General features: G+C 36.3%; 1 protein-coding gene across 50 annotated transcripts in view; it reads left to right on the top strand.

Annotated features, from left to right (window-relative positions):
* Positions 1-3,382: 3,382 nt before the first annotated feature.
* Positions 3,383-24,662, top strand: part of LOC144248885 (uncharacterized) — a 39,721-nt gene continuing 18,441 nt past the window's right edge. For 2 of the 50 annotated variants that reach the window (XM_085576127.1, XM_085576122.1), the window contains exons 1-3: positions 3,391-14,610; positions 14,729-14,825; positions 20,662-20,794. In XM_085576127.1, coding sequence (XP_085432253.1) covers positions 14,561-14,610; positions 14,729-14,825; positions 20,662-20,794 — 280 coding nt within the window. In that variant the 5' untranslated portion in view covers positions 3,391-14,560. Of the gene's footprint in view, positions 14,611-14,643; positions 20,795-23,294; positions 23,513-24,662 lie in introns of all 50 variants that reach the window. The other 48 variants (XR_014954110.1, XR_014954127.1, XM_085576152.1 and 45 more) reach the window with 48 other exon arrangements.

The raw sequence follows: 24,662 nt of genomic DNA, 5'->3' as shown, positions 1-24,662 counted from the left end.
AACATTGCAAGTTATGATTAACAAATTACATTTTATTTTCATTCATGACATTTGCTTGCTGGAATTAAGCAAGACATTTGATGTAACTATGGGTTGCTGTAAATAAGCCCTTGGGGTATTCGTCAGTGTCTCCAAACATGAGGTAACATGCACCTACTGAGTTTATGTCTTCTTCCTTCTATTTGGTCCTAGTAATATGACACTACAGTCAATTGCTATTTCAGACTATGTGAGAACATCCATGGCAAAAATGGCAACTCCAATGTGAAAAAAAGTTTTCTTCTGCAAGCAAATGCATTTATTTCTGGTGACAGTGGAATACACAAATGGACTTGGAGGTCACTCAAAAGATTTGTTTAAAAATAAGAGGTAATATCAAGACATATCTTGGCAAAACACTTTGGCTATCAATATTCAAGATACTAGCAAAACATTATTTTATTTGTGAAGGCTCTATTTATCTAGCAATAAAAATTTGTTCCTTCTTTTCTGCAACAGTACTGCTAATACTTCATTATCATAACTACTATTTATTATATTTCTAGAGAGGAATTAATATCTGTTGAGTATTGATTATGACATCCTGGTGGGTTTTTATATCACCAGAAGCTTACCTAGCCCATTTCCTGGAGTATGATTACTGATTGAAGTATCCCTTTGCTTCTCCAGTCCCTTGTGCAAACAAAAGCACTTTTATGTGAAAAAAAAATTATAGTGTTACTCTGAGTTCACTCTGTTATTTTACTCTTTTCCTAAGTGTTTGCTGCTGACCTTGGAGGAATTTGATCTGTTTTTATTTGTGGACCAGATTCCTGAAATGTCAGTTCTACAGAAGGATTTTCCATCAGGGCATAAAAAGGGATAAAAAGGGGCAAACGCCAGTTCTGTCACCTTTTCATCCCCCACATTATGATCAACAAGACCCTCCAAAATGAATCAATATCTAAAACAATGAGTGATCACAGAAGAGTTCTCAATGTTTCTGACCTAGTTTTTGAGTATCCTGTTCCTTTTAAAAAAAATACAGAGCCTGCCAGATGGCAACATAAAATAAAAAATACTGACAACAATAAATCCCGCACAAACTAATTATATTTGCATCAATTTCAAAATCAGGTCATCTACCAAAACTGCAAAGGCATGCTCAGCAACTTGTATCAGCATTTACAAATTGGCATTGCTACACGGAAACTAAAGCTGATAAAACTGAACTCAGAAAGCAGCAAAGAAACCAATACAAAAGTTAATGAAAACAGTGGTATGGTGAGAAATTATAGTTAAAACTGAGGGCAGATTTAAGTCCCTGCTGGAAGTGGAAATAGGTGAGATGTAGTGTAGACTTCAAGAGAAGGCAACATGAAGGACCAGGCATAAGCAAGTCAGCGTCATTTGTCTGAAGCATTCTCAATGTTGCAACAGGAGAGTTCTGGTTGGAAGAAGGGTCCCGTGGAGGTAGGGCAGTGCTGTTCTGAGCTAAATTCCTTTTTAGTTAGTAGGATCTCAGGTTTGCCTTGCTCAGTGCAGCTGCATCAAGGGAAGGATTGAGTCCCAGGTGCCTCAATGAAAGGGGCTTCAGGACCACCACAGGCTTCCAGTTTCCCCCAAATCATTTCCTGGAGGGGTATAAAGGGCAAACTGAGCATGTGTGAACATTATGGCACAAATACTGCAAAAAATATTATTTTACATAGCAGACGTACATAAGTAAGATAAACTGTAAATTGATTGTAAACTTTCTTATCTCTCTCTGTCTCTCTCTTTCTTCCATTGCCTCCAGATCCAGATCATCCATGGCAGTAAGAAGGGCATGGGATCTAAGGACTAGTATTTTTCCTCCTTTCTCTCCTTTTCTTTTTATTATTCTCTTCTCTCTTGTTTTATCCCATCAAGTGCAGCAATCATATTCTACTCCTTACATCATATCTGAACCTTGTTCTGACAGTTGGGAACTTGGTAAAGTTTATTATAAAAGCTTAGAGCTTGCTAGCCAGCACTTTTGACACTAAATAGAAGGTTAGCTGCTGGAGCTAAGATGATTTTACAGTAAAGCACAGGAGTTCCCTGTCACATGGATTGATGTTTTTGTTCAGCCTGTCAATTATTTGTAATGAATATCACACCTGCTTCTGGGTTGTGACAGAGGGTGATTGCTAACTTGTAGTATAAAATAATCTGCATATTTCACAGTTAGATACTGACATAGAATCATAAAACTCAGAACCATGCAACAGCTTGTGTTGAATGGGACTTTAAGCATCATGTAATTCTGATGATCCTGTCGCCGGCAGGGACACCTCCCACTAGTCCAGGTTGCTCAGACCTCCTGAGCTCTTCTAACCTGGACTTCAATACTTCCAGGCATGGAAAATCCACATCTTCTCTGGACAACCGGTTGCTTTGTCTCGCCACTCTTACAACAATGAACTTCCTCTTAACACCTCATCTAAACATACCCTTTCTCAGCTTAAACCATTACCTCTTGTACTCACTATATGCACTTGAAAAAGTCCCTTTTCATCATTTTTGTAGGACTTGGAAGTCTGCAATAAGGTTTCCTCAGAGTCTTTTCCAGGCTGAATAAGCCCATCTCTCAGCCTGTCTTCACAGGAGAGGTGCTCTGGCCCTCTGATCGTCCTTGTGTCCCTCCTGTGGATTTACTCCAACAGGTACATGTTCTTCTTCTGCTGGGAATCCCAGAGCTGTGTGCAGCACTCTGGGAGGGGGCTCACAAAAGGGAAGTAGGGAGGCAGAAGCATGTCCCTTGTCTTCATGGCCACCCTTCTTTTGATGCATTCCAGGGTGCAGTTGACTTTCTGGGCTGAAAATGCACATTGCCAGATCATATTGAGCTTTTTGTCAAGTATCACCTCTTACTCCTAAGGGCTGTTCTTAATCCACACTTGGATCATCTTGTGTTTGCACTTGGGATTGCCCTGACCTGTGTGCAGTACCTTGTACACTTGTCCTCATGTCCTTCTTGAGGTTTGCACAGGCACACCTCTCACACCTGTCAAGGTCCCTCTGGATGGAAAATGAAAACTAGAAAAATCTCACATTAACAAGAAAGACTTAAAGAAATCTAAAAGCTGATTTTCAGTCAAGATGTTTAAAAACATCAAGATGACTGGAAGAGGGCAAATCATATTGAATATCCTGAAAGCATCTTCTGCTTTTTAACACTAACTGGTGTCACAGAAAAATGAGTAGAATAACAAGCCTGAATGCAGGGAACTGTGAACCTCTAACTCAGCAAAGATGACATTTTCTATGCAACAGGCCACGGTCCATGATGAGACCTCGGGACTAAGCCTGGGCATGTGTTCTGTGTCCGGTCTTACTCTGATCTTGGTTGAAACTTTGTTTCAGATCATTTGGGTGCAGCACAAATTACCTAAACCCTGTGACTCATTGAACTTTAGTACAACTTTGCTTTGTGAAGTCCCATTGCAGCAATACTCTTTGTATCATGAAATATTAGTATAACTAACATATAAAAGCCACTTGTTATGTGTAAAATAAATGTACTTCAGCCCTAACATTAAAAAAGCAATTTACAGAAATGTAAATTTGTGATGACAGCAAATGCCTTGAAACTGTAGGCATGATACCAGAGATTCCAGAACTATAAAGAAACCACTAATAGCCATTGATTTGTTATAAAAGAAATGTAACCATGGAAGCTCGGCTAAGCCCTTTTATTCAGCAGTAACAGAGAACAAGTATCCAAAGAAGAAGCATCCAAAGTAAATAAACCCCAACATGTACAGTAAATAAAGATACAATGAGGAATTGTGGCACAAAGGAGAAAGATCAAGGTATAGGCAATGTTACAAAAGGCTTGGAAATAACCTCAAGAGAACCTGTGGACAAGAAGCACTTCCCCATAATACCATATTCTCACGGGAAAGGGCTCATAAAGCTGACAATTTGGTGTAACACGTCCTCACACCCTTGAGATCATCAGGCTTCGGAGTCACGCAGGCAGTGAGTGAGCGTAACAACAGCAGAAGAGAGGAGTAGATGCATGAAATGTAAGCACAGTAATTCTAACCAAATCACTCATCAGAGAAGCTTATTGTCTGGATTTAGATTTGCAATTTGGGTTTTTTTTTTTTCCAATTTTATTTGAATTTTTGATTTGAATGCTTTATTTATTTATGTATTTATGTATTTATTTATTTATTTATTTATTTATTTATTTTATTATTTAATTAGATCTGGATTAAAGATAATTAAACAGTTGGGATTAAAATTAGACTGACCATCAAGTCTTGGCTTTAAGTATTAGGTATATTTCTTTTGTCCTCATAAATTGCATAACTCACAGTGCAATAAATTGGTGAATAATGCATGCAGGCAAAGATGTAATTCAGATGCAATAAGTCAACACCAAAAACACAGTAGGATCAGATGGGAAATCTCAAAATTGCCTAGGCTTTCTTGATTATATTATACTACCAACATAAACCTTTAAACATGTTCCTTCAGTAGTGAAGACTGATGACAGTAATACTGATAAACCTATCAAAGCATTTACACAATGTGGAAAAGCTTTAGTGAGGGAAAAAAGCAATCTAGAACATCTCTAATAGATGATAGAATTGAAAGAGGTCAGCTTCATCATTATTAATGATAGAAGATTATGAACAAATATCTAAAAGAAAGGGGGAGAATGTTTGGAGTAATGGACTTTGCCCTCACAAGTGGCCATTACATGTGATGGAGCCCTGCTTTTCTGGAGATGATTAAACACTTGCCTGGGAAGTCAAGAATTAATTTCTTTTTATTTGCTTTTCTTGAACAGATAACTTTTGCTTTACTTATAAAACTGTCTTTCAATGCATGAGTTTTTCAGTGACAGATACGTCCCATTCACCACCACAGGGAGATGAAAATAAATATTAAACTGCAGTGAAATCCACATGGATCATGAGACAAAGATTCAGCTTCTTAGAATATAATTAAACACTTTTTAGCCATGAACAGTTCACCTTAAAGACCTCCAGTAAACAAACAAAGAAAAATTCCCCCCAATGTTAATTGCAAATGTTAATTTTCCTTAGGACTGTTTTTCATTATCCTTCTCAATACCATAATGTACTGTGAGAAAAGCTAGAATTGTGTCAAGCTTCAAGAAAATTCATGCATCAGAAGGGTACAAATCCTTCATGAAAACTAAGTACTATCTACTAGCATATTTTCTCTAAGTTAAAAGCATTGTAGCATCATGTTCAGAAGGAAGTTTGAAAGAAATGTAGATGCTATTTAAGTAGAAAGAGTCAATAGACTCCTCCTCTCTTGATAAATACAAACACCTTTTGTACAGTGCACCTGGTCTTGTGAAGTATTTGCCATTGAGGAATCCAAATAATTTTTGTTATGCAAATATTTACAAAGTGAATATGAATAGCAGTAGTCTCAACTGACCTCAAAAACCAATACATTGTACTTACTGAGATTGTGTAGATTGTGTTTGCTAACTTACCCCTTTTCAATTGTAACTAAGGCTTAGGATGAGCATTTATGTTTAAGTGTTGAAAGCAAAGAATGGAATCTAAAGTACATCTCTAGGTCCTTCTATTGGTCATGGAAACAGCAGGTGTTTCAAAAAGTATGCTTACTGAAGGACCAGTGAGATTGTGAGTAGAACACCTGACTTTAAATCAGAAAATACAGGCTAGAGCTAACTGACATACAATAGCTCAGGTCAATCTAATTCCTTTCTCTTAATTTCCTAACACAGGATGGCCTTATCTAAATCAACAGTTGAAAAGAATCCTTGGCTGGCTCATGTTTTATTCCTGACACCACAGGATTGTCAGAGAAAGCATACACAGGGCAAGAGTATACAAATAAGTATGTTAAATCGAAGGAGAGTGGAAGATTTAATTTATGCTGATGCTCAAGCCTAGATGACCAGTTCTTGCTTTTCAACTTAGACAGGTTGGGAAGCCAGAATCAATTCCATAAGTTGAATCAACTGCTTTTGCTTTTATTTAACTGCATTCCAGTCACAGCTGTCTCATACCATTTGAGATGCCTAAGGATACGGTGGCTGTCATCCCAGTGCCACACTGAGTTTCCAACAGGCTCTATGCCAAATCTCCAACAATCATATCTATCAGATGTTTCAACTACCTCCATGCTTAGGCATATGAATCAAGACTCTGATCTCTGCTGACTATGGTAGAAATTTAAATATCTAACTTATGTGCAGACTGCAGCATATAGATATTTACAACTAGTCTAAACTCCACTATGACTGTAGTTTTGATTTCTTTTCAGAAAAATCTTTAAAACATATATCTGTTATGAACCTTCTCTTCCTATCATATACTAAGCTTAATGTTGTTATAGTCTGTCAGTCATTCAGAATGTACAGTGTTGACAGAATTGCTTGTTTATGTGAACTGTGATATAGACTTTAGTGACATGTTTATACATCTCATTTGCTATCTAGTTGGTGTTTATACTATATTTTACTGATGAGCTATGGCTGTAGACTGTTATTTTACTCATTGTTCAATTTAAAATCTCACTATTATTCAGCTCACATTGTGTGAACACTGTTCACAAACAGGGAATTATGGCCTAATGCACCACAAAAACAGTTCTTACAGGCATCAACTACTTTATATTCACAACAGCATTAAAAGAAAACCAATGGTGTCCCATTTCTACAAAGAAAGAACTTAAGGACCAATATTTAAGGTCAAGCTGTCTGCCAGTTTTGAATAGCCAAATAAAATTACATGTTCTGGTGGTGTATGGAGCACACAGCAATATGTATGAACTCTGTATACTTCCTCATTCCTTCAAATCTTAAATTCCATTGTTTTTCAGTTACAGCTAGAAGTATTCAGAAACTGAGTAGCTTATGCCAATGAAGCAGCTAATGGATACAGGAAATGAGAAACAGCATGGTTAACAGGTCCTCAAATCACTTTTGAACAAATCAGTCTATATCACACAGTAAGTAAAGCTCATGCATGAAGAACCTGACCTGAGACAGAGGTGAAATTTAGCTACTAAAATTTTCATAATATCTCAGGCCACCCAGTTTACAAAGTTTTGCAATTTTCTAAGAATCTAATAATAATAGGGAACTCAAAGTAGAGATTAACTGTCTCAGAATTTCCTGAGGGTAAACACCTTGTTGACTCATGGAAAACTTAGAGTTGTAGTGTCTTGCTTAATTAGGATTTTTTTTTTGTTGTTTTGCTTTTCAAAATAGATTAGAGAATTTTTTGAGGTGTGTAAATCTCAAATCTAAGTCCTTGTTCTGGGCCCACAGCTATTATTTTTTTGAACAGTGCCCTAGTTATCCAGTCCATGATTTTAGATAGATTTTGGAGGTACCTCCTGAAATACAGTGCTGTAGACAGTTCCCCCACAACAGGGAGTTTCTGACAGTGCATGAGTTTATCTCCATTGGCATTTTACTGGCACATCATCTCATGCAGATTTCACAACTCTACCTTTCTATTAAAAATCCCCTATTTTGTATCTCAGGTGCCACTCTTTCTATGGTTCATGCATGCAAAGAGAAGATGAATATAAAGTTAAATAATTAATATGATTAGGACACATCAGATGTCATTAAAAAATGAGCATTAATTCAATAATTACATGGAAATAAAAGCACCAGTGGCATAATTTAAGTATTTTAAGGATTGATTTATATGTGCACTCATATAATATATATTTTGCCCGTTGGACATCTGATATAAAGTCAACTGTGAAAGAGGAAGTCAAGGCCCATCCTTTCATATAGCTCCTGAAGAATCAGCAAATCAAGAATAAGCATAATTTATTTGTTGTCTTTAGAGGCTGAGTTATGAAGGGTTCTCTAACTACATAAATGTTGATTAATTGCCATATCAATAAAGGGATGAAACAGAATAGGAAGATTTTTGAAAAATAAGTAAATAAATAAATAAATGTATTAGAATCAGATATTTCTATCTACATAACTTCACCAAGGCTGCTGTACAACAAACCTCCATTCTGACACTGATATCTGACAGACTTACTAATTGAAAAGAGGTTATTGAGTATGATTGAACACTGAAATTTAGTTACAGAAGTGACACATACCTTCGTCATTAATAAGACACTGGTGGCATTATTCTGGTAATTATTTTTTATTTAAATTTGTTCATAATACATATAAATATTTACTCTCAGAATTTCTTTGCACTCTTTGTTGTATATAAGAAGTTTCTTGGTGTACTGAACATGATAGGATTCAAATATGTTAATTGCATAAGTCTGTTATCTAACTGCACACATACAGACCTAAATTTAATTTAGATTGTCTAAATGAGTATAACTATTTTTTAGCTCTTCAAATATGTGTTATAAGTAATATCAGTAAAACACCTACTGGGCATGATTTAGATGCTTATTTCAGAGGTACTAGTTGAAGAGTTTGCCCACTCAGAGAAAGGTGAGAAGAAAGGAGTTGCAGCATGAAATCTTTTGTCTGGCAAGGTGAATGTCACATATACTTAGAAAGAAATGTGTTTTTACCAAAGATTACTGATAGTTTATTTCAAATGTTTGAAAATTGTTCCATTGAGTTGCACTGAGAGTTTGCATATCTCTCTATAGTTTAGTTAAAGTTTTGGGAATTATAAAATGAAACTCAGGTATATAGAGCAAAACAAAGAACAAAAACACAATTAAAAAAAAAAAAAATTACAGGACAGGGTTTTTTCCTGCAACTCATGTGAGCATGACATTATTTGCAATAGAATGAACAGATCCTATGGCTCAGGAAAGCAGAAACTTTTTGTTACAGCTGACCTAAATTTCACTACAGATACTCTGATGGAGAGAGAAAGGATATGTTAGAGTCACATTGATATGTCAATTGGACAAAAGGCACATAAGGTGCTTCAAATGCTAAGTTGAATTTTGAACAACCTAATAATAAAGCTTTCATAAAATATTAATTTTCTCTACTTTTCAACAGAAAAAAAAGGATAAGCAAATCATAGTAAAAAATTTTTAGGAGGGCTTGACATTTAGATATATCAATTACTACAGGAATCCCATTACATTGTAAGTTTATTTGTCTTGTAATTGTGTAATTTCTAATATTTTTAAATAAAAATAGCTGGGAGCAGTGTTTCAAAAATAAAACTGAAGACTGGTATGGTAATGTGAATATGTTAATTAATTTATTTTTTTTAATTGCTACTAACTTTAGCTGAGATTGAGATTAAATACATACTTCTACTTCTAAAGAGTGATCCAAATAGAAAAAAATGGCTTATAATTTTCATTCAAAGATGCAGCAGAATATTCTGCAAACGTTTTGATGTCATACCACTGACTTACCATATTTTTTTTCCTTTCCTTTAATTTTTTTCCAAAGATTTGGGTGACTTTTCATGTGTTTGATTCATGCACTATCTTTGACAAATTTCAAGGCATTTTACATCTCAGATGGACAGTGTGGATAAGCTAGGAGAGTCTTCTCATTGCTTTTAGTATGAGGTTCTCTGAAGAAAAAATGAGATGAAGGAAGGACAAAGCTGGTAGATAAATTGTAGGTTCCTATTCTCAGCTCAAAACTTAAATGACGACTTAATTTGCCTGAAACAAAATTCCTTTTGAAAGGCGCTTCTGAAAGGTGCTGCAGGCAGGTTCTGCATCTCCCACACCTAAAGGTATACTTAAATAGAACTATTTACCCTACAGTGTTTTAGCAGTATTTTCTTGCCCTGTGGGTCTTGTATCACTTCCTTAAATTCATGTTGTTGCATATCTTCAAGATTATGCCTATTACTAAGGTATAATTCTATGGCTTAATTTTGGATTTGATTTGGGTTCTTTCTGGGGGAATTGTTGTGTTTTTTTAAAAACTGTGCAAGCTTAGAAAAGTAATAGCTTTGTGAAGGAAATACAGATATCTAAACTTTCTGTGCCTTTATATTTGGCTTACTAAATTTGTGTTTTCACTAGCAGCTTTCAATTAAAGTAATCTGAGTCCCTGTAATAATTGGCAAAGTGTTGTTTCAGCAACAAAATTAATCTAAAATATAAGCTGGCCTAGATTTTTATGTTGCTATTTCTATTATGCTGATTCAAACCTGTATTATATCAATCAAATACAACATTGATTCAACAGGTAGAATAATAAAATCCTAAGAGTATCTTGCCCTACAATATTTAATTTGTGGGATTTAGGATATATATTTCAGAAAATAGTACTGCGTGACTAATTTGCTTTGTTTTACATACATAAATCTCAAAGCATTAGATTTCATTTAAATATTAAAACTCTAGTATTTTCTTGAATTATGATTAATCACTTTTTACATCTTGCTTATAAAGAAGAAATTGAGTCATCAGGTATAACAGAGTGATTTTTTTCATAGATTCTTAGCCATTTAAAAACTCTACTATCATAATCATGATATATTATGCTGTTTTTCAAAGCAATAAAACACTAGCAAATTCAGAATTTAAAATATGCAGCTGTAGAATTAGAAAATACCATATAACTCAGCATTAGAATTAGAAAAAAATCTAAAATCTTTTAAGTCAATAGAAGCAAACCAAAAATAAAACATTTCAGAAATTACAACAAGGCAAAACTAAGAATTATGTTTTTTTTTCCAGGAAATCTGAGCTGTGTATTCTGTATCTCCAAATAAAATGCAAATTACTGTGATGACACTGAAAAGAAACATCTAGCCATTATTTCTCTTTCTTTCTCTCACTTCCTATAATCAGCAACCGTGAAAGCAGCTTCCACTCTGAAGTGATGCTGAAAAAGAAAGGAGCAGGTGCAGAGTACCCATGTCTGATCACATCTCCTTTTTTTCTCTCTCCAAGGTAGGACTGTGAGCAAGAGCAGTCAGCTTGCCATATGGCCCTTTGTCCCAGGAGAGCAGGAGAGAATTTAGGTCCTAACTCATTGGCCTCTGAAATTACTGGTAGTCATTTCACTGATCTCAATAGGTGCGGGACTGAATCTTTTAATTATGGTCCATCAGTCAGAGAGGAAATTTAAACAGGCAGGATTTTTGTCCTGGCTAATGGCTAAAACATCTTGTCAGCTATATAAAAACCTAGGCACCTGCTCTCGGACTATTTTTCAATGTTCTAAGCCCTGCCTCATATTACCTCTTCCGACACACAATTAAAAGCCTCAGTTACAGGGTTAGAGGTCTTGTGTCGGATGGCAGTATAACACTTTGGTCATAAAATTATAGTGGCATAAACTCCATAGCTGAAGATGCAGGGCTGAAATAGAGTAATAGTTAAAGCACCATAGAGCAGGAATATGCTCATTGTAACACATAAATCTTTAAAAGTGTAAACAGCTCAGGCTTCACTTTCATGTGGATCTACTTTTCTCTATATAATTTACATAAAAGACATTATTCATTTTAGTTATTTCCACTATGATATTTTATACAATAATTATTAATATATTGTATGTCATTATAACAACATTATTAATATATTGTATGTCATTATTATCTATATAAATAGATAATAATGATCTTAATAATTTTTTTAATTTACATGCCAGAATGAAGATCTCCAGGTAAATTCATGCTTTATATATGGTTAAATTTAGGTTTAGGGAAACTGATTCTTCTAAATCTATTGAATTTTTATCCTAGATCTATCTCCTATGAAGAAATGTGTACATACTCTGATGAGCAGAAAAGGAAGGCTAAAACAAGTGCATCAGTAATCTACTTTAAGAACTTCACCTCTTACAATATTTCATATATTATTTAAATAAATTATTTAAAATAAACTATTACTTATCCTCTATAAAAATACATTTCTTCCTGATTGTGTACATCATTCACCTTGCCAGACAAGAAATTTCATGCTGGAATGCCCGATGCATGCTGGAATACCCTCACTAGAAAGGGTCAAAAGTAACCCACAGCTGTGTGAAATTCAGCTGCACAGGCTTTGCCCAGACTCATAACCTTCCTTTTGTCTATTGCATACCAGTACTGGGACGGCTGGACGGGCACTGCCTCCTGCCAACACGATTCTGCACATAGGAAAAATGGTGCATATTGCACGTACTTTGTGCGCCTCCGCTTCTGGCCATCAAATCTTTTATTTTGTCAACTGTTTTAATAGATCCTGTCCCCCAGGGAATCTCTATCCCGCTGAAACGGTCAGCCCATTTTCTTTACAAGCTGAAAATGTGTCACATCTGTCTCTAACACTAAGAGGGATGGCATTTAATCTTGTTACAGTCTCTTGATGAGGATAACCTTCTCAGAAGGATGAAATGGCAAATGAAGAGGAAATAACATAGCTCTCTTCTCTTTGCAGTTATTTGTATCCTTTAGTGAATTAGTCAGTCTTTTGACAAATATTTTTGTGGGTAGATGGAATTGCAAAAGCAGAATTTATGTCAGTCTATAAATAATAGTAAAGCCAGTAGCACATTTTTTCCTGAATTTTTGCCACTGTTTTCCCTTTGTGCTGAATGTGTTACTCACTTTTGGCAGTGACATCTTTTTCACTCTATGCAGATTTCAGTGACTATTGTTTTCATGAAACCTTAGTTTCATAATACATTTTTTCAGTGATCTGATAAATTTCATTACTTGCATTTATTTGACATTTATCTAACATATTTTTACTGTTTCCTGAAGACCTTACAACATCTTCAAAAAGACTCCTCTCCTTAAGCAAAGTGAAGAAAGATCTTAAAAAGTGGCAAACTGACTAAAAATCCCATTTTTTGTCTCCCTGTGCTGTTTGTGAGAAAAAAAGAAAGGCTGGGGTGGAGGGAAAGATATTCTAAAGGTTTATTTAAGTTCTCATTATCCTATTTTAGTTCTGTTAATAATTCTTTGTTTCTTTATACCTTTTAATGTTTTGGGCCTGTTTTGCCCTTCAAATGTTTTCTCCTAAGCCTTATCTCACACCATCAGTCTTCTTTTCCCCTCCTCTGCTTAATTATAGCCAAAAAGAATGAATAATTTTCATAGGTGCACTGACGTTTGGCCAGCATCAGTCTGTCACAGTTGCTCATGCACAAATATTTAAAATTTTCAAATTAAAATAAAATTATTTACCCAAGTAAAATATTGTATAAGATATAGAATAAAACATTTCCATTTAATTAACTTGTGTATGCTTAAAAATTAATTTAGGAAATTATGTGTTTTCTGAAGTTAACAAAACTTGTCTTAAAAGGACATTTTTTCCACTAAAAGTAACTTTGAAATTTACTCTAGATATTTAAATGTTTTAAAATATTACATCCTTTTCCACTTTTTAATTAGCAGAACTTATACAAACTAATAATGGATGTATATTCTATCTTTTCTTAAAGTTAATATTCAGTTGTAGTGGGTTGACCCTGGCTGGATTTGAGGCAGTCACCGAAACTGCTCTTTTACTCCCCTCTGTAAGTGAACAAGAGAGAGAATATGCAATGAAGGATTCATGGGTTGAGATAAGGATAAGGAGAGATCTCTCACTGATTACCCTTATGGTCAAAATCGACTCAGCTTGGGGATATTAACCTAATTTATTACCAACAAAATCAAAGCAAGACAATGAGAAGTAAAATAAGTCTTAAAAAACACCTTCCTCCCAACCCTCCCTCCTTCCCAAGTTCTACCTCCTCCCCGGAGTGGTGCAGGGAGACAGGGAGTGGGCTTTATGGTCTGTTCATCACAAATTGCTGCTTCTGCTCAGGGAGAGGAGTCCTTCCCTTGCTCCACTGTGGATTCCCTCTCATGAGAGACAGATCTCCATGTACTTCTCCAATGTGAGTCCATCCCACGGGCAACACTTCTCCATGAACTGCTCCAATGTGGATCACTCTTCTCTGGAGCATGGTCCTTCAAGCACAAGCCTGCTCCAGTGTGGGTTCCCCACAGGGTCACAAGTCCTGCCAGTAAACCTGTGCCAGGGCTTCCCTCTCTGTAGATCCTTGCCAGGAACCTGCTCCAGCACAGGTTTCCTGTGGTTCACAGCCTCCCCTCAGGCATCTGCCTGCTCCACAAGCCTCCTCCACAGAATGAAGGAGGTTCTCTGCATCCTCATGGAACTTCATGGGCTGCAGGGGCACAATTGCTTTAACATTATCTTGACCATGGGCTGCAGGGGTATCTCAGCTCTTGGACCTGGATCGCCTCCTGCCCCTCCTTGTCCACAGACCTTGGTGTCTATAGTGTGGTTCCTCTCACATATTCTCACTCTGCTCTTCTCTGGCCATAATTATGTATGTCAAATAGCATTTCTATTCCTTAAATATATTATACAGAGATGTTTCTATAGTTCCTGATTGGCTTAGCCTTGGTCAGCAGCAGGTCTGTCCTGGACCTGGCAAGCATTGGCTTGCCCAGACACAGGGGAACAAGCTTCTAGCAGCTTCCCACAGAAGCCACCCTGTAGACCAGCCCTGCCACTACCAAAACCACACAAACCTCACATATCAGTATAGCTTGGATATTAATAGCATAGCTGATTTTAAAATTTCAAATTTGTGTAGGCTGAGTAACAGTTGCTTAGGGTGCAAAAATGCATAGTTTGAAATATCCTCATGTAAATGTCTCAAAGCTTTGCAAGTCACAGACAAAATGTTAAGAAGATAAGAAGGTAATTTTAACATTTTTCTTTATTCCTTCATAGATATATTTTAATCACTGCAAAGATCTCTGTGCTTTGGAAATAAGAAAGTAGAACACAATTCATGAGATAGCTCTTAAAATTTTAGGAATCATTCTATGGAAGTTTCTGTTTCTCTACTAGCAAAGGAAGACCAGAGAACAACATTTCCTAGACCTTCATCAGAGACAATCCTGAAGGAAAAGGTAAGATTACACTAGATTATATATTCTAATTGACTACTAGTAAACAAAAAGCCCAAACCTAGTATATTGGATACCCTGCATGTCAAAAAGAGTGGGGTGTATATGTATATGTATATGTATATGTATATGTATATGTATATGTATGTGTATGTGTATGTGTATGTGTATGTGTATATGTACACACGTATATATTGCTATTGTTGTTGCCATCATCATTTATACAGGGAAGTTTGTGATTTTATTTGGTGTGTCTGAGTACATGGAACCAACAAATATGTTAACATGTTCTGATTTGCAATAGAAGTGAATCTTTACAGAGAAATGGCCGCTCCCTATGGCTAACTCTGTGTAACTTTAGAGGATTCCGTTATGATGAGTTCTAATCTGATCACATGAACTGGACCATATTTAATCTGAACTAAAACTCTAATGCAGACACTTGCAGTAGACACCAGATGACAGCTTCATGTCTGCTATTAACCTCCTGGGTGACCTTATCCGAATCATTTTGTATCCTGATATTTCCTTTTTTCTCTCTAAAAGAGGGTTAAGAGCACCAGTAGGTAGAGTATTACCAGCATTACAAGATCTCTGATAAAGTGGAATTTAGAGTGAAATGTTAGTAATATCTATGTGTAGGAGAAAAAAAGGCCAGCTGGCAACAGGTTTTTCCTCATCTCCAGTTTACTTTTTCAGTGGTCATACAGGTGGAAGTTTATTAGCAATAAATCTGGCAAGTCTAACAGTTGTGGAAAACTGTTTCATGTGGGAAAAGAGTGTCTTAGTCATTGTCTCTATCCTTATTATTCATCCTTATGAGAATAAGTCAAAGGTTTTTGTTAATGAAAATTTAAGACAGAAATTGAATAAATTGACAGATGAAGGAGTACAGAATTTATCAGGAGACAATTATGCTTAGATCTGTCAACCAGGCAATTGAATCATCTTTCCTCTATTTGAAAAAGAAGGGTCTTATTCCCTATTATAACCTTATTCAAAATAGAGGGGAAACTCATGGCTCTGCTCCATGGTAATAAGGGTTGTAGATTCATGGGCTTTGTAAAATCAGTCTTTGTTTTATTTCAAACTTGTTGGCTCCTATGCAGTGCTGCCATAGAGCTCAGGCATCATAACAGAGGGAAGAAGGAAGAGCTGAATGCCAGTGAGTAACTCTTCCTGCTGATACCACTTTTTGGTGGCATACAGCCAGGCATGAGTGATCCATTGCAACAGCAAGAAGCATGTAAAGGCCATGTACCTTCTATGACTCACAGTTTAAATTAGGTAATAGCCAAGTTAACCACAGCAGCCTCCTGTTTAGAAAAGACATCAGCTCTGATTCTGAAACAGTTTTTGCCTTTTTTGGAGCCGTGCCTGTGCATTCATATGTGATGCCTGCTGCTCTCTTCCTCCTGAACATTGCTGCAGAGTAGTATGAATAATTTGTATTCAGTTGTTCTGTTTGACTTCAAAATCATGGTAACAAACCATGGTTTGGTATCACAGAATCAAAACTGCCGATTTTCAGTATTTTTGGCATTCCATACATTTATGGGAAATATGTAAACCTGACAATTTCCTTTTCTTTATGATTGCAAAAGAAAACCAGGCAAAATAATCACTTGAGACAAGTTTCAGGAATTTTTTTACTGAGGAAATGGGCTGTATTCTTTGCAAACATAAGCTTTCACCAGAAACCCCTTCCTGAATCTGCAAACAATTTTTTTGAGATTTTTTGCATCTAGAGAAACTGAAGAAAATTTATTGAATTGATAGCGTTTTACATTGAGTGACAAGAGAACTCTTGCAGAATAATTTGCTGTACAGTCAAAGAATGTCAAGTGGTTGATCTTTTTTTAGTCTACACCAGTTTACAAAATGTACACAAAACCCCTGAGAGTTTTTGCCAGGGGTTGCAGAGAATTTGCCTGGTAAGCCTGCTTTGCACATATTAATTTTGGATATTTGGAAAATCCTATTAAAAGCCTTAAAAACACTGAGTTCAAAGCTTTTTAACTGTTCACTTGCCTCCAGGGGAAAGTATCTACAGCAATTCACAGGAAAACAAAAATAAAAAAGATACTATAATTAAAGAACAAGAACACAGAAACTTTTCATATTTTTTGTACAGGTTAATTAGCTATTTTCCTAGATCTGAAGCTTATCAGTGTATGTTTTTTACAATGTAAACATTCTGCAAGATGTATCATGATTAACTTGAAATACAGGCTAATTATAGTTAAAAAGAAAATTATTCTGTAATTATCTTTGTAATCATATTACAAAATGCCTGCACATAGCCTAATCAACCAAAATAATATCAGTCATTTTTAAATATTGTTTCTGAACATCTGTGTCTATATTTCTAAGCAGGTAATGTAGTATATATATAAAAATATATACATGTTTGCTAGTAAATAAAGAAACAGTATAGAAAAAGCATAAAACATGAATTGAAACTCTGTCAGCTGCTTAGATAATAACCCTGTTAGGAGAGCAAAAACTTTAAACAAAAAGAAAATTCAGATCACTGTGCTCTTCTTTCTATATCTGGTAGATGATTATATACTCTTTAGTGAAATTATTCTCTGTACATTCTCAACCCAACAAATGCAAATCTTTGCTTCAACAGGATCAGAGATTCTTACACAGGATTTTTAAATGTTTGTTGTACTTTAATTTCAAGTTTGATAGCAAAAATTTGTCCTGCTTTTGATCCCATGACTAAGTTATAAGATATCAAAATGTTTAAATTTTTATATTATAATTAAACACAAAAATTCCTTTATAAATTACTCATGTATAACTCAATACTGCCTGGTCAGCCCAAGAGGTATTACTATACCTAATTGCTTTCTTTAGTTGCTAATAACAGAGAAAACAAGGTTAAAATTATCAAACAATTTTGGTAGGCCAACTTGAAACTATTTTGATATGCTAATAGAACTGTATATAATTACTTCCAAACATTTCAATTTTCCACTATTTTTCAGTCCCACCCTCCAAATTGACCACGCAGCACACGATAAGAGCCTGATATTCATTTGAGCATTTGAATTCTCTTAAGGCACCAAAGCAAATCTTCCTCTTTACTAGTCTTTCTGTTCATTTGGCCATTTTGCAGTAGTCTCAGGAATCATCAACTGGATCCCTCTTAAATACCCTGACTCAGAAGACATGCCTTAAGAGGGACACTGTTGTGCTTCAGCTGCAGAGGTTTCCAGTTCCTGGGCTAAGATCCCACCAAGTGTGGAGTAATACTCCTGAACCAGGCAAAGAATATGTGTTGTGTCAATAACACTAAATATCTGCCAAGCCTCACATAATATGCACTGCCTGCACTGGTAGCAGCAATGAGCCTTCCAGTAAGGCAAGCAGTGCAATCTAGAGAGATGATCAAATAGTGCTTATATTGAGGTGGTAGGAACAAGTTTTCTGTGTTGAACACATTTTGGTTCTTGGAATTTGCTTCTTTCCAAGCAAACTGCTAATTCGCTTGTCAAACCTGAAATTGTAAGTACTTTTTATTTTCTCCTGGTAGTCCCCTACCATATTTGCTACTGCAAATACAACTTCTTCAGTAAGTGAGACAGAAATCATACTTAGAAATAATTTCTTCCCTATGACACTAAAATTCCTTTTTGAACACTATTTTGCTCTGTGAAGAAATTAACTTCTGGGGAGTGGGAAGGGCTGGAGTTAATAATATATTTTTTAAAAAAGATAAAATTGTATCTTACTTAGATTTAGTCATGTAAAATTGAACATCTGTCTAAAGATGTATATGTCTCATAAAGACAAATTATTCCCTCAGATTTCTTATTGAAATAATTATAGAGACAACCTACACATCTGGCATAGACTAGAAACATTATATGGATCAATTTTTAAGAAGAATTTCCAGTCCATGTAATCCTATTAGCTTTTTAAAATAGTTAGAAATGCACCAAGAACTAATTATGCATCATAAGCCTTGATGTGTCTCCAATTATGCAATATTTGGTTTTGTTATACTTATATATTCTTAATTATGAAAAAACAATACTGCAAAATATAACTATATAGTATACTAATGTGAACATTCAGATGCTCAAATACATATGTGAGTTGCTTTTTAACTCCAATTTTAAAAAAATGTGCCAAAGACATTTTTTTGCTTTGGGAAGGATCTTGCTTTTTTCCCCTCTAGCCCATTAGCATGTAATATTTATTTCATCAGTTAACATTTCATTAAAGATGACAGGATTTTTACATCCTCACAAACAATTGTCTGGCTTATAAAGTTATTAGATAATTTTTATTTGTAGAACTGAAAATGCTACTGTAAATACATAAGAGCTGCTTTATAAGAAATATCAAAAAATAGGCAATCAGCTTAATCAAAGTCTTTTTCACCTCTACAGACTCCTTCCCAGCTCCTGAAACATGCTTTTAAAAATGTTGAAGGGTTCTGATCTATTTTTTCAGATAGGTTGTCCCACATTTCAAAAACCAGAGAAATTGTGTTAACATGGACTACATCTCCAGCTGTGCTAAAAAGCACTTTGAAGACACATCACTAAGTGGACAAGCCAGCATGAAAGAGGTACTCCACCAAAGGTGCTTTAGTCACTTGGAAAAAAAAAGTGATCCATCTTCAGTATTCTCACATAGCAGGCAGGACTGATGCACAATAAGAACAGCCATCAGCATGCACAAGGTCAGAAGCTGACATTAATGTATATTGCCAAGTTGATCATAGATTCAGACTAGTCAAAAATAAATGTAGTCCTGCAGATCTCTTCCTTCTGACTTCAAATGGAGACTACATTTTACTAATACATACTAATGTGAATTTTCATACACTGTAATATCTGTATGAAATGCCTAGCCCTTCACCTTAGACTGAATGCATACGTAGGAACTGGCTGTGGGAAAATTCTTGTGGAAAAATACACATTAAATACATAAACTTAAGAGTAATATAGCCAGATGAATATTCTCTCTAATCACCTACATATGGGATGCCTGAGATTATTCTTGTGAAAGGCATTTCCAATAAATCACAGTTGGTTGTTTACATCTTGTCTAAATATTGCATGTTTTTGACATGAGATCTGTTTTCTGTTTTCATAAGCAGAAACAATAGTACAATACACAGCCATGTTGAATTGGCAATGGGATACTTGCCAAGTAATTTAGCCACATCAATCCATAGGGACTGAAATTTAAAAATAAAAAAAGAACAATTATTCATTGCTTGTTTATGTGGAAACAAACAAACAAAAACCCTCACAATTCTATAAGATATAAATCATAGCAAATATAGGAAGAAATTCGTATGCTCAGTTAGGAATTCCCTTCTGGCATTTAGCTAGCATGACTGACTATAAACAAACTCGAGCTTTTCCAGCTTACCAGTACCCTTCATCCAAAATGAGTGTATTAATTGGTTATCTGAAAATGGTTTTTTATGTTTGCTTCTTAGATATTCTGCCTACTGACCACCTTCCATAGAAGAATGTTTCTTATAACTCACTGTGATTTTTTTTTCCATTTAAAGAAATGGGTTTTACCTAAAAGAAATTTCTTTTATTTGGTACCACAGGGTACAGCAAATCACTTAATTCAATATAATAGTAATCTTATCTACAATAAATATTTTTGTCTTTCCATTCAGAAACTTGTGATGGCATCTAAAATAAATTATGCTCATATTTTTAGAGAAAACTCTTTCTGTTGACTAAACCTTGAAAGTTATGTTAGGACCTGCTCACTCTTTGAAGAAACATACAACTAAATGGAAGATGGTAATGATAAAATGTTTTGAATGCTCACTTGAATTTTGTTTCTACAGACACATCTACATGAGTTCACTAAATGCCTGGCACTGGAACCAGGTGACATGGTGCAGCTTGTGCCTAGGCTGGCAATTTACCCTGCCACACTTATATTCTGTCTGCACGCCATGTGGCACAAGCCCCAACACGGTAAGGACCCTACTCATTTTACTCATGCACCAGTATGACTCCTCAGCACGTTGTGCAATGAACCTCTCCTTCTCTGTCTCACATGGCACGTAGAGCACACCTAGGGGATTTAAAGTAACCACAGTAACCACATTGTCAGGTGGGGAATCACTCTTGGAATTGTCCCTCCACCCTGCTTGTGTTATGCAGGGATAGCAGATACCAGATTATGGGTGCTCTCTTTCTTCTTCATCTCCCTCCCATAGGCTCACAATATATATTTCCTGACAACAAAGACTGAAAACAAGATTTATGCCCACCAGAGCTCTTCCAGGGGCTAACTTCTTTATCCAATCTGATGGCAATGGAATCATGGAAAAATGGTCTTGTGGCAAAAAGCCTTCTGGCCTGCATTAGGAGAAGCACTTTCAGCAGGTTGAGGCAGCAATTCATCACGTCCTGTGAGGGAGGAGGTGCTCCTTCCCCATGCTGAAGTTGCATTTAGTGTCCTGAGTCCAGGTCCAGGCTGTCCAACCCAAGAGAGACATGAACATCCTAGAGCTGGTTGATGGAGGATTTAGCCATAGTCAAGAAAAGAGAGCTGGAAGTGTTCAGCCTGGAGAGAAGTCTGCAAAAGAGACTCAGTCTGCAAAAACATTTGATGAGGGGCAACAAAGAAGTTAAAGCCAGACTCTTCTGACAGGTGACAGGATGAGTCAAGGGACACAAACTGAAATAAATGAAATTGCATTTCAACATAAGAACACTTTTACCACAAGGGTGGTCAAAGACTGAATAAGGTGCCTCAAGATGTTGTGGAGTCTCTGTCCCTTGAAACCCAACAGGGAAGGGCCTTTGGCCACCTGCAGTATTTACCCTGCTCTGGGAAGAGGGGATCAGACTGCATGATTTGCAGATGGCCTATCCCACCAACAATAATTCTATGATTCTGTGATTCTGAAGTTTCAAGCACTCCATGGTGTCTCCCTCTGCAGTCAGATATTCAAAAAGATTTTTCTGAGGTTTGGCAAGTCTGAGTTGGTTCCAAAGGGGAAATCTGAAATCTCCAAATCAGATGTTAAGCAATGAGGGATTAGATAGCAGAGCTAAACATAAAACAAATATGCTGATCTGTGCCAGCATGTTAAAAGCGAACACTAACATGTAATTTTTACTTAAAAAAATAGAAATATCTTTGTCTGCAGTAGTTTCTGAGTGCTTTTTTCTCTGCCTGATGTTTTGCTATTCATAAACTGATAAACCTAGCCAAAGCAAAATCTGCATCCCTAGCACACTTGGCCAATACCCCTGCAGGCTAAAGTGAGGGTGACCAACAAATAGGAGCACAGCAAATACAAATGCAGTAGTTTGTACAGAAGTTTGTGCAAAGGGCATATGGAAGGGATCCAGCAGCAAATGAGGACAGCACAGGACTGCTCAACATGTTGTAATGTGCAACAGGGCACAAAGCACAAGCTTCAACAGCACCTACCATCCCTGCACTTTGGAGACTTCCACTCAAAGCCCGAGCTCCAGGGCGCCCAGGGGTCTCCCACTGAATCAAGTGAAAATGGTCCACATGCCTGCATCTGTGTTCTGGCTGAAAAGCTGGACCGCCTAGCCAAAAAAAAAAAAAAAAAACCAACAACTAAAAAAACCAAGCAAACAAAAAAAAACCACCCAAAAAACCCCAAAAACAAAACCAAAAACAAACAAACAAACAAAAACAAAACAAAAAAAAAACCAAACAAAAAAGAAAAAACAAATAAACAAAAAACCCACAAGCAAAAAAACTTCTGGAGGAGATGGACAGACTGGAGCACCAGGAGAAATGAAAATGAAGTGGACGGGATCCTTACAGAGCCCCTGAAGAGACATGAACTCAAGTTCCAAGCTGCACAGGAGGAGGAACAGCCATTAGATGTTCTAGAACACCAAATCATCTGCATAGAACTGCAGACTGGACAGAAGACTTGGAGACATACATTCATCTGGAGTGGAGAAGCTGGAGACCAGGAAGGGTATTCACCAAATCTGAAATTATTCTAGAGAGCTGAAGACTATCTCTGTGTTTGCTGGGAGTCTATTGGTTCAGGAACCCTAGACACGCTGGTTTGCTCTCTGCCAGACACAAAAAGAGTTTGGCTTATTCATTTTTTTCATAGTTCATCCTAGATATTGAAAATATAGGTGCAAATTAAGTTTTGAAAGAAACAGAATGCAGACTGCCTGTCTTGGTTTGACAAGACAGGAGTCTGCGAAGGAGGGCTAAAGCCTCCTGTGCAATGGAGAAGGTAAACCCCCTCCCTCCGAATTACCAGGATCTTTAAATTAAAAGGCTCTCAGGCAAAGATATGGGAATGGGAGTAACAATTCTTTACTAGGAGAAACTAAATAACAATTTTAAAAGGCAAATGCAATTGGTACAAACAAAACTAGTGATAAAGTCCACAACCTGACACCCTGAGGAGTCGGGGTGTTGGTAGCAGTCCAGTTGAAATGACAGCTGCTCCTCTTGCAGTGGCTGATGAATTGCAGCTGAAGTGGTGATCTTTAAAAGGGTATAGTTTTCTCTGAAGATCTGGTGGCAGTTGGGCTGGTCTTCCTCTGCGCTGGGGTTGCCTCCGAGCTCCTCCGCCGCCGCCTCACCGCGCTCCGGCCGCTTCTCTCGGGAGTCCTGCCGAAGGAGCTGCTTCTCTGGGAATCCCACAAAGAGAGAGCTGCTTTGTCTCCCAAAAGGTACCACTTTATACAATAAAAGAGTGCTTGGCTTCCCCCTCTGGGTGGAGCATCTCACAATGGGATGGCGTTACCTTACCAGCCCTGCAGTGAGTCAGTCAATGGCCCATTAACAAACCATTACCTCTTTGGAGCAAACCATTGTTCTTGGGAGAGGTAACAAACCTGCCCAACCTCCAACAGATGGCAAATAGAATACAAGCTTATTTTACAAACCAGGACACTGCCATAGCTCCTAAACTGGATCATGTAATCTGTAGATTACAAATGTATTCTGTCAAAGACAGAAATTAATCTGAGTTTATGTTCCTGACTGGAAGCAGGACTTAGTCAAGCAAGAAAGGAGAAAAGGAATGAAAACTAATGGTTTGGTCTTTGAAGTATCTCCTACTCTTTATTTCAAAGTCTGTATTACTAATTTTTCTACTTCTGGATCTTATGATTGCTATCCTAACCTTTCATCTCTTCATTGTAATAAAGATGTTGTATCACTGTTTTCAGATTCCTTAGAAATAGTAAGAATTTGTTAACATTTTTAAAATTCTGCTTCTGGTTGAGGCATCTATAACAGTAAGATAAAGCACATTAACTGGATTTGTTGGTGGTATAGATTATGGATAATATATTTATTTACAATTGTCAATAACAATAACCCAAAGTATCCTAAATTCAGATGTTGCTAGTGACTGATATTTACTGCTTGCTGCTGAACAGTTACACAAAATTGCTATAAAATTTGGATTAATATCTAAATTCTTCAGACAACTACTGTTGAAGGTCTTAAAAGTTAAAAAGGCACTATTTTATCTTGTAGAGGGCTTAGTATAAGACTTTTTAGCAAGCACACAGTCATTTTGCAAACTGCAGAATATGAAACAGTTTTTTGGGTACAAAAAGCATGCACCCCTGCAGAAAAGGAACTGAATTTATAGTTTTTGAAAAAAAATTTATGGCAAATATGAATATGCCTTTGGAATTATTATGCAAGAAAAAAGCAAAAATAAAAGCAAAGATTAATTACAACAAAATTGTTTTCTAAGGAACAAAAATATACATCCATGAGAATCTTAGCACAGTCCAGCCTGTGACTTTTAATAAAGTATGGCTTAAATTATTGTTATTCCATATTTCTACTATCACTAAAGAACAA

Source organism: Lonchura striata, chromosome 1 (genome assembly GCF_050655825.1).
Source record: "Lonchura striata isolate lonStrDom1 chromosome 1, ASM5065582v1, whole genome shotgun sequence".
In the NCBI taxonomy this organism is placed as follows: Eukaryota; Metazoa; Chordata; class Aves; order Passeriformes; family Estrildidae; genus Lonchura; species Lonchura striata.
The sequence above is the reverse complement of the archived record's forward strand: the minus strand, read 5'-3'. Positions and strand labels throughout refer to the sequence as shown.